Source organism: Echeneis naucrates, chromosome 15 (genome assembly GCF_900963305.1).
Source record: "Echeneis naucrates chromosome 15, fEcheNa1.1, whole genome shotgun sequence".
In the NCBI taxonomy this organism is placed as follows: domain Eukaryota; kingdom Metazoa; phylum Chordata; class Actinopteri; order Carangiformes; family Echeneidae; genus Echeneis; species Echeneis naucrates.
Genome location: NC_042525.1, coordinates 76,459 through 87,214, shown reverse-complemented (window position 1 = coordinate 87,214; position 10,756 = coordinate 76,459). Strand labels below are relative to the sequence as shown.

Genomic DNA, 10,756 nt, shown 5'->3' with positions numbered 1-10,756 from the left:
TGACTAGATGAGTAATGAAATTGAAGCAAAATTTAGATCTTCATCTGTTATAATCCTCACTTTAAGAAAAGCTCTTTCACACAATATGGTCTTATGTGTATTTTATAATTGTTTTACAAAATGTTATGTTTTAAAATTTACATTAAAAAAGGAAGAATTTAGATTTTTTGTTGATAAAAGTTGATAGAAACAGCAACTTAACAGGTAAGACTGGTGTTCATTTCCAACCCAGGAGAGGATGTTTATACACAGTGCGAACCTAACCCTGACCACGGACAATGGGACAGAGGCTCTCGGTCAAATACAGTCTCAATATTTTTTTCCTTCAATTTCAAAGCAAACACCTCAGTCACAGTGGACAGAATATGTTCGCTGTAACTGAGGCGTTTCCTTTTTGTTCCAACAGCAACATCCTGTGTATTGACTTATTTAAAAGAAAAATTAAGCATGTGTCTTGAACCAGTGGAAATATTAATGAAATATATAAAACTTAACTGACAAACATTAGGGTTTGGGTAACTTTTAACTTAAAAGCATTATTGTGCTTGATTACTGCATCAATTATGCCCATTGAGAGGCATCATTATGGGAGTGGCCCTGTTCACCTTTGAACTCGGTGTTTTGTTTTTTCGTTTTTTTTTTTTTTTTAAATGGATAACTAAACATTGTGGAACCTTGAGCTCAGTACCAAGTTTTATATTACAAGCCCTTATTAAAAAAAAAAAAAATCATACCTAATTAAACAGTTTGGGCTATCTTCCTACTTGTCAAAATTACAACCTCGTTAAAGTTGTCACTGAATTCAATGGGTGTGTTTTTAATTACATTCTTTAATGCTCACTTTCAAGTGTTACCAAATTAAAAGCAGAAACTTAAGATTAATGTTGAGGCTACAACAAACGTGTTGACACTTTCAATTTGATTCTGATCAGTTCAAACTTAACATACAAGTAAACATCTGGTGAAGGATCAATCACCATTACTTGTGAGTGCCACTTTTAAAGTGAGTGAAGAGACAAGGATTTGTCAAACATTTGTTTTTATTGTCAACATCCTTCAGTCTGTTCTCTACTTGTCTTCAGGCTTGTTGAAGCAGTAGGTGAGGCAACACTTCCCGCAGTAGTGACGGTCAAAGTGGCTTGCCATGAATACACCAGCGCCACACTCGTCAGCTGGACACTCACGCCTCAGCCGATGGATTTTACCGTTCTCATCCACCTGGAACAAGAAGAAATTTCACTACAGAATCCAACTACAAATGTGTTTGTCAAGCCCTAACCAAAAACCCTTTGTTCTTGTCTCCTTACACTTAAAAAGGAAAGTGTAAAATGTCAGATGAAAACCAACTAATTATGTAGAAACAATAAATTTACCAAGTCTAATTTCATGTTAATAACTCGGTGATGAACGTCACCCTGAAATCTCACTGCCATGTGACAGGAAGTGTTTATACCTTGTAGTATTTGAGCACAGCAAGCTTGACCTTCTTCCTCTTGTGTTTGTTCTTCTTGGGGGTGGTGTAGGACTTCTTCTTCCTTTTCTTGGCACCACCACGCAGCCTCAGCACCAGGTGCAAGGTGGACTCCTGAGCAAAATAAATACCATGAAGCCCAGATTACAACATGCATCTTAAACCTGTGATGGCTTAACTTTCCTTAATATTTAAAATTCACGTGTACGCAGTGCCCAGACTTGAAGACAATATATTAATTGAACGTGATTGTGTTATGGTTTGTTCAAAGTGTATAAGCTTTGTGAAAGATGGTCACTACATCATTGATTTAACAATTAAACTGATCAGATGATCCTCAAGTCAATCTGTCACTGTGCTTCCTCTGGTTTCAGTTCTCTTGGCTCACCTTTTGAATGTTATAGTCGGACAGGGTGCGTCCATCCTCCAGCTGCTTTCCTGCGAAGATCAACCTCTGCTGATCAGGGGGGATTCCTGTAAAGAATTTAAACCAGCCATCAGTGGCCACTTCAGGTCGGATACTTAAGAGAACTGGTTTCAGAAGACTGTCACTTGTTAAATCCAGTCACCCATTTATAAAAATTGGTCTTTAAGTTTCTTGGATCCAAATTTCTTCTTACACTATCAGGACACTGAACATGTTTATCAGCGACACAACTGATGCCTGCAGCTGTGCAGGGCATCTGATCTACAGTGTCCATCGATCATCGGGTCTGAAATGAGCTGTAGACCGAAGAACCTTCTTCACTTTTCATAATCACCATGCGTTATGGGCATATTACATTAAGATGAAAAGGGATTCATCATCAACATTGAAATAAATTTTCTATCAACTGCCTAATGTAGGCCGACAGTGAACATTGTGTGTGAATACAACTGACTCACCCTCCTTGTCCTGGATTTTGGCCTTGACATTTTCAATCGTATCTGAAGGTTCAACCTGCAAAAAAAACAACAACAGATGAGTGCAGGATTCAAAGGTGCCAACCCGTCCGATGTTCTGGACCCCGGACAGAATCCCAAGCCAGATCTGCAGTTCAGCCGCCCGGATCAAAACGAAGCAGCTAGCAAAGTTTTAGCGCTGCCGGCCCACACGTGTTTACGGTGCTCTCCGCTGCTAGCTTAGCAAATTAGCATTAATGACGAAATATCGGACAGGCGGCTGGACTTTCGTCACATATAAGCGTCACCCCGGCTAGTTTCTGGTTGAAACAGAAGTTACATTTGGGGTTTTCGGTCGGAGTGAGCATAAACGACCGCCGAGGAAACCGTCCAGCCCGGATCACCCACCTCGAGGGTTATAGTCTTCCCCGTGAGGGTTTTGACGAAAATCTGCATCCTGGCGTTTAACCCACCTACACAAAGACACAAAACAGGTGTTAATCTCACTATCTGTCCTGAACCAGGATCTGAAAATTTGATATTTAATGAGAATTTTCTGTTAAAGTACAGAGCGGCTCTCACCACCGGTTCACTCCTAATGGCGGATCATGAGAAAAGGGCTTTCCGATCGAGCAACGGGGTTTTCTGCTAGTGTCTGCAGGGGTTAGGTAACGCTGACAGCGCCTGATCAAAAACACAACTCGAGTTTTTTTGTTTTTGTTTTGTTTTAGTTTTCATCAGCACTATCCATCCAAATGTTAATAAAAAAAAAAGTTAGTTAAAGCTGGATTCGGCACCATGTTATTGTCATGGTCAAAACAAGTAACCATAGCAACCTGGCTGTTGACATCTGGCTGCACAACGAAGGCGTCGCGACTTTTCTGAAGAAGCTGATCAGAGCCAATAACAATGAATTAGGAACAAAGCTTAAACGGTTCCCCTGCAAGGAAAGAAACAAGATGGTCTACATCCGAGAGTTTGGCTTTTGCCCGCGATGAACTCTTTTTCAGTATTTTTCTTTTTTTTTTTTTTTTTTTTGATTTATTGAACTCGAGAAGCTTCACCTTAGGAGTCCCGAAGCCGGAAATGATGAACGGAGACTCATCTCCCGCTCCGTGTTTGACCAGGTGAGTCCACTGAGCGCACAACCAGCTGCTTTAAAGGCTTCACAAGATTAAATCACACGATTTATTCAAGGTTAAATTTAAAGGGTTTAATTTTACTTATTGTGGGCATATATCAACCGACAGAGCCCCCAAACTGAAAGAGTCACTAAATGACCATAATCAGCCACAACAAGTGAAATATGATACATCAATAAATGTTTGTTTCATGTTTCATGTTTGCAACACTAAGCATTTCTTTGATCTGGGTGTTGCATTTTAACCCTAACTCAAAACAAATTATTTTATTCATTATGTTGAGTCTTTCTAAGAGATGACTCCTCATCACTGGACTGACACTCACAGAACAGATGGGGTATCATGTTAGTCTGTAACTGCCCATTTTCTTTTTTTCTTCGGAATCTCTGACCTTCAGAGGGAGACATCAAAATTTCAAAAGGTGATCAAGAAACAGAAATCAGCTAACGAACAGAGCACATGGATCACTGGTACACACACACTATTTGAACCTGCTGATGGAAAGTCACAGAAACACCACAGTCCACTTCTCTCAGGTTTGACAGTTGATGAGTCTGACGAGTCCAAGGCTCTGGATACACATCTGCAGCATCTGAAGGCCAAGAGAGCTACTTTACTGGACAGGAAGAGTCTCTGTGTCTCTCTGGAGGTCAAAGCCGAGCTAGACACCAAACTGCAGAATGCCAAATGCCTCAGAGAATGGCTGAGCACTGAGAACCCCCAACCGAAAGTCCTGTAAGAGCAGTTGTGGTCCAAGGCTGATATCAGAAATATCTACTGGGCATTTCTGGATGAAGACCTGAGAGTGAAGTCATGAGAAAGTGATAATTGGCTTTGACAGTTCTAAAACATGGTGTTGGGTAAACGTAGAGATCATTTGTGTGTCAATAATACAAGACAGAAACTCATCATCCTTAAGTGATTATTATTTGTTATCAAAGCAACAGAGCTGGGATTGACTCCAGCAGCCCCTGCAACCTGGAAACAGATAAGTGGTTGAAGATGAATGAATGAATCGAAACAGCAGTTCAGCAGGTTTCCTTATGGACATGCTGGTGATGTGTGCGTGTGTAGGTGTGTCTGTGTTATTGTCAATGCAGTATGAGCTATTGCGTGTTATGAGTCTAAATGTGACTGGCTTCTGATTAGTCATGGATTGTCACTGAGTGGACAACTGTTGACTGCAAGTTGGGAAAAAATGTTTACATTCAGTTTCCTGTCTGCAGGTTGAAACGTCTAAGGCTCATATTTCACAGTCTGTCGAGCTGGAGGGAGGGGTACGTTCCTTGGTTGGTAGTCCTGGGTTCCAGAACTTCGGACAGACCTGCAGTCAGTCTGATTTCAGGACTGGACAGTTTGATGTGATTAGGGTCTTATGACTCTAACAGTCACAGTGTTACTGATCATCTTTGAAGATCTGATGTTCTGGTCTGAATCAGGCCTGAATACAAGTTGATCGTCCCTGTTGCCTCATTTCTTTGATTGAACTTCCTGTTCTTCAGTGACAGACAATGACATTCACAGCTTTAACACAGAGTTGTTTGAGGAAGAGGACCCAAGTGATGTGGATGAGTCAGAATTCCTGATGGATTACCTGGATAGGTGTGTGTGATCACATGAGTTATGGTGGCAGGGCATCTCTGTCTGTCTTTCCTCTTATCAGGTTTGTTGGGGTCTTTAACTTGAGGCAATATGAGGATGCTGCCCTCATTGCTGCCAGCTTTCCTGGAGGAGTCCGGAGGAGCCTCCACATCGCACAGATGTTCAGAGGTGACAAACATACACATCTGTACATGTATAATCAATACAACCCCAGGTTTCTCTTCAGCACTGTAGCCAGGCTGACAGAGAGCCATAGCTCAGTTGAACCAGTGATCCCCTTAGCTCTAAGCAGTAATGATTTTATTAGTTTTTTTTCAGACAAAATTCTCACGATCAGAGAAAGAATTTATCAGCTCTTGCCTACGTTAGATAAAAATCCCCTTCTGAAGACGGCAACTGCTGAATCAGCTGCAGCGCCTCTTTTACATCTGGAATCATTCTCACCTCTAAATCTCTCAGAGCTACCTTCTATAGTTTCATCATCCAGACCGTCAACCTGTCTATTAGACCCAGTACCAACTAGCCTCTTTAAATAGATCTTTTATGTAATTGAGCCGTTCATTCTAGATTTGGTTAATCTGACTTTATTTCTGGGTTATGTACCTCAGGCACTTAAGACTGCGGTCATCAAACCCCAGCTTAAAAAGCCTAATCTTGATCCAGATGTTTTGGCAAACTATAGACCCATATCAAACCTTCCATTTATTTCTAAAATCATTGAGAAAGCTGTAGCAAAACAACTACACGAGCATCTGGATGGGAACAGTTTGTTTGAAGAGTTTCAGTCAGGATTTAGAGCCCATCATAGCACAGAAACAGCGCTAGTTAAAGTCTCCAATGACATTCTAATGGCCTCAGACAATGGATCAGCCTCCATACTTCTCCTTCTAGATCTTAGTGCTGCATTCAACACCATAGATCATAATATTTTACTACAGAGACTGGAACATGAAATTGGAATTAAAGGAACTGCACTAAAGTGGTTCAAATCCTACTTATCAGATAGACATCAGTTTGTTCATGTAAACAACAGCTCCTCCTCATGTACTGTAGTCAGTCATGGAGTCCCGCAGGGTTCGGTACTTGGACCAATCCTCTTTACGCTTTATCTGCTTCCTCTAGGCAACATTATCAGGAAACACAGCATCAACTTCCACTGCTACGCAGACGATACTCAGCTGTACCTATCAATGAAGCCAAATGAAGTCAGTCAGATAGTCAGACTGCAGGCATGTCTTGAAGACATAAAAGTCTGGATGACTGGAAATTTTTTACTTCTCAACTCTGACAAAACAGAAGTTATTGTACTCGGTCCTAAGCACCTCAGAAAAATACTATCTAATCATCTCATCAGTTTGGACGGCATTACTTTGGCCTCCAGCTCCACTGTAAGAAACCTTGGAGTAATTTTGACCAGGACATGTCCTTTGTCCCTCACATAAAACAAGTTAGTCGGGCAGCTTTCTTCCACCTGAGAAACATTAGGAAAATCAGAAATATCCTTTCTCAGGATGATGCAGAAAAACTAGTCCATGCATTTGTAACTTCTAGGCTGGACTACTGTAATTCATTACTATCTGGATGTCCAAACAAATCTCTAAAAGGCCTTCAGTTAATTCAGAACGCTGCTGCACGAATATTAACAGGAACTAGGAAAAGAGATCATATCTCTCCCGTGTTAGCTGCTCTTCATTGGCTGCCAGTAAAATATAGAGTAGAATTCAAAATCCTTCTTTTAACGTATAAAGCTCTTAATGGCCAAGCTCCATCGTATCTCAGAGAGCTCATAGTTCCTTACTGTCCTAGCAGGCCACTCCGCTCTCTAGATGGAGGTTTAATTGTGGTTCCTAGAGTCTCCAAGAGTAAATCTGGAGGCAGATCGTTCAGTTATCAGGCTCCTCTTCTATGGAACCAACTCCCAGCATCGGTCCGGGGGGCGGACTCTTTAGTAACTTTCAAGACCAGGCTTAAAACTTTCCTGTATGACAGAGCGTACAGTTAAAAAGTCCTCTACTCTTTAGGTATGCTGCTATAGGCCTAGGCTGCTGGGGGAAGGACTGAGCTTCTCTCTCTCTCTCTCTCTCTCTCCCTGTCACCCTCTCTCCCTCTTTCTCTCTAACTCCCTCCTTGCATGCGCTGATAAAAACCATCTTTCTTAAAAAAAAAAAAAAAAAACAGTTTCACCCAGTTCTAAGCATTTATACTGCATTTACTAACCATGTTCTGCCAAAGTCTCTGTCTCTCCCAGTTCCTCTCCTCTATCTCCCTGTCCTCATCCTGCAGGTGGTGACTCATCTCCATCCCATGTTCCTGCAACACCTGCTGGTCCCATATAGCATGAATTCTGTATTACAGCTCAACTCCATGAACTTCATGCAACAACATGTTCCTGCCTACACCCCCCCCTCCAATGCCTGCCTGCCTGTCTCTCTCTCTCTCTCTCTCTCTCTCTCTCTCTCTCTCTCTCTCTCTCTCCCTCTCAACCCAACCGGTCGAGGCAGATGGCCGCCCCCCCTGAGCCTGGTTCTGCTCGAGGTTTCTGCCTCTTAAAGGAAGTTTTTCCTTGCCACTGTTGCCAAGTGCTTGCTCATCGGGGGATCTGTTGGGTCTCTTTAAATAAATTTATAAAGAGTTTGGTCTAGACCTGCTCTATATGTAAAGTGCCTTGATGTAACTTTGTTATGATTTGGCGCTATACAAATAAATCTGATTTGATTTGATTTGATTTGAACACTCTCTTTATATTTACTGAACATATTCACAGACATCATTTTAACGTCACAGCAAATTAAGCAGCTGCTGGGGAACATATATACTAACTAACTCTACCCCAAAACAACCTAAACTTACTGACTGACCCTCAACATGGCATGTGCTCAAACCACCCTATCTATCTATCCATCTATCTATCTATTTGTTCTGACTGACCCTTCACAATTTTACACAAATTGAACTTTTATTACTATCAGTCACTTCAGGAGCTGATGATTTAACCCAGTTCAGAAATCAGATGTAAAACCTTTATTTCAGAGCCAAATTAATAAAACTGTATGTATATTTTGTAAATCTGTGTACACACAAAATAGGAAACGTATGTACTCAGTCTTTTTGTCAGATTTATCAAACCCCATGTATGCCTGTTCTCACATGTTTTTCTCTCATATGTCTCAACCATCCTGAAATTTTATGCACATGCAAGAGCCTTCCAAGCATGCCCAAAATTGTCTGGTTTGCATATGAAGGGCTGGCATTTACTTTAGTTTTGAAGAGTTACGAGGCAGCTGAAGAAGAAGCATAATTTTATTGACTGTGAACAAGAAAGAATGGTTGATCAAATTGGGAAAAAGAAAATGCTGGTTATTTGGAAGCCTGAACTCTGGCGGGCCAGAAAATCAGTGTGATGTCTGAAAACCCATTCTTGCCTCCATGGTACAACAGCTTGCAACAATGCTAAAGCAGCCATTGTTGGATTTGGCACAGCCATTACACTACACTACAATCTTTATATAGTGGGATTTTAGCAACCTGTTAGTTGGTCAAACCTGACAGTGCAGGTTATTTTCATTCACTAATCACACAAAATAACAATCTTTATTAAAGAGGATCATGTGTGAGTTTATTTATATAGCGATCACTATCATTATAATAAATATAATGTACAGTGACAGTTACTCAAGAAAGAATGACATTCGTTCTTACCAAAAAAGGTTTGCTAACAACTCACTTGTTGCAAAATGTAAAAGAATGTGTATATAGTACAAATTGTACCAGTATGCACATTCTCACCGTCCGTGGGATTTTATACATGTAGAAACCCACGTGGAAAGTGACGTGTACACATAGTTCATACATAGGTCTTGAAGGTTGTACACGTTTCTCATCTTCCCCCAGATGTGCGGGACTTCACAGGGTCGGACTCCCCTCCCTTGCTGTTATTTTGGGCACTGCTGATAACTATCCCGGCCAGTGTGGCACGACTGGCCCTTCTCTCTCTGCTCTATGTTTCTTTCTCCCTGAAGTGTGACGCCTTGCAGATGGTTGACGTGCGCCGTCACCCAGAACAAGTAAAGAAGGATGACAGTTTGAGCTGTGAAGTCTCTGCTGCTGCTTTAAATCTGTGTCCCCTCAGACTCACCTGGATGGGGCGCGTGGGAGACATCCACACTGAGCATGCACACAGCAACCCACCATGGCCAACCTGTGTCTGGCATTGGCCACCAACATCTACGAGGCCTGCAAGCTGGACAAGAAGACAGCATTGAGCGTGTAGTAGAGGTCTTATTCACAGCGCTACTGAATTCATGAAGAACTGCAGCAATCTCACAGCTGGTGTGTGTATGAGCGAGTGTCTGTGTGGTCCATCCTTGTGGGTTCAGCGTCTGTTGACTATATATAACTCTCTCTCTCTCTTCTCTCTATCAGATGACTGTATGTGGGTTCTGTGTCACTCACCCAGACACTCCCTTCTCCAGGTCTTGACGCAGCCTCAGGGGCAGAGCCAGGCGGCCTGCTTGTCAGTGGGTGGAGCCTGTTTCACTCTACTGGGCAACCATCAGCAGAAGGATTTAGCACTGCAGCTGCTGGACAGATTCATCAGTCGAGGACCAGGTGGGTCCACAGATGGTCATTAATAAACTCAGGTCTGTCTTTAGGAGGGCTGTCTAAGGGGGAGGCAGAGCTGAGACCACCTCAGTTTGACAGTGACACTGGAGACGCTGGTCAGATGGTGAAACATGGAATCATATTCCCCTGCTGTTAGAGCTCCATCTTATATCTCTTCCTTTTTATTAGAAATAAATGTTTTTATTTAAATGAATGTTTCTCTGTCTCCCTGACCTCAGGATATCAGTTTGAGTCCTGAATCCGGTCACAAGTGACCTCAACTGACCCGTGTGCCTCTCCTCCTCCCAGGGGGTTTACAGTACACTATTTTGGAAGATGCGAATGCTTCAGTTGAGGTCTGCATCAACGTGGCATCAATGTGCTCTGAGATGAAACGGGCCGACCAGAGCAAGGCAATCCTGTCCATCCTGCTGGACCAGGGTGAGACAGGAATCTTGTCCCCAGACTCGGAGGGAGTCCAGCTCATGGAGCACATCTTCTGGTGAAAACTAGAATAATTACAGTGGAATGATCAGGACAGTTGTTATTAACCTGAGTCAAACATCTGGACCCACTGAGGGTCCCGTCTTTACCATGATTGACTAGACTTGATTTGTGTCTAAAGACAAACCACAGATTGAAAAAACTTATTGTCTTTTTTTCTTCAAAATAAATTAAAATTGTGTTTTCATCAGTATCAGACACACCCCTCTCTGACCTCTGCCCTCTGACTCGTGACAGTGAAACAGTTTCGGTAAAAAGCATGAAGCATTAGCTGAGACTGAACCGTTAGGACTCTTAGTGTCTAACCTGAAGTCCTCATAAGTGTCATAAACATGATAAACATAAACTCATCAGGTCAGACAGAGCAGCCGTTGTGTTCGTGAACAAACACACTCCCACTATTCTATAAACAAAGCCTAGTGTTTACCCATAACATCAGGAGACAAAGCTTTTGTTGACTATGAACTCAACAGGGACAGGCTGAGTCCAGCAGGGACTAGAGACCAGAACCACTAAAGACTGAGATTATAGAGGGGAAAAGATTCAGTGCTGA

The 10,756-nt window shown here is 42.1% G+C and overlaps 2 protein-coding genes across 2 annotated transcripts; one reads left to right on the top strand and one right to left on the bottom strand.

Annotated features, from left to right (window-relative positions):
• Positions 1-1,022: 1,022 nt before the first annotated feature.
• rps27a (ribosomal protein S27a) lies at positions 1,023-2,977 on the bottom strand. Its single transcript, XM_029520468.1, has 6 exons — positions 2,936-2,977; positions 2,762-2,826; positions 2,357-2,411; positions 1,860-1,945; positions 1,454-1,585; positions 1,023-1,218 (listed from the first exon to the last, which is right to left on the bottom strand). The coding sequence occupies exons 2-6, from the start codon at positions 2,807-2,809 to the stop codon at positions 1,069-1,071; spliced, it is 471 nt and encodes a 156-aa protein (XP_029376328.1). The 5' UTR covers positions 2,810-2,826; positions 2,936-2,977; the 3' UTR covers positions 1,023-1,068.
• A 185-nt stretch (positions 2,978-3,162) lies between these two features.
• On the top strand, positions 3,163-10,324 carry LOC115055740 (clathrin heavy chain linker domain-containing protein 1-like). The gene is given in 15 exon segments (XM_029521751.1): positions 3,163-3,329; positions 3,423-3,480; positions 3,845-3,965; positions 4,032-4,230; positions 4,570-4,594; positions 4,722-4,824; positions 4,998-5,097; positions 5,159-5,265; positions 8,989-9,137; positions 9,139-9,161; positions 9,227-9,282; positions 9,285-9,360; positions 9,362-9,426; positions 9,520-9,705; positions 10,009-10,324. Coding segments are annotated over 15 exon segments (1,632 nt in total). The 3' UTR covers positions 10,206-10,324.
• The last annotated feature ends 432 nt before the right edge of the window (positions 10,325-10,756 follow it).

What these genes read in the sequence shown, in the direction of transcription:
- rps27a (XM_029520468.1), bottom strand. Translation starts at nt 2,809, where the DNA reads ATGCAGATTTTCGTCAAAACCCTCACGGGGAAGACTATAACCCTCGAG. An exon ending in GGAAGACTATAACCCTCGAG is followed by an intron (nt 2,412 to 2,761) that starts GTGGGTGATCCG and finishes TTTTTTTTGCAG; the next exon opens with GTTGAACCTTCAGATACGAT. An exon ending in CTGTGCTCAAATACTACAAG is followed by an intron (nt 1,219 to 1,453) that starts GTATAAACACTT and finishes TTCTTGTTCCAG; the next exon opens with GTGGATGAGAACGGTAAAAT.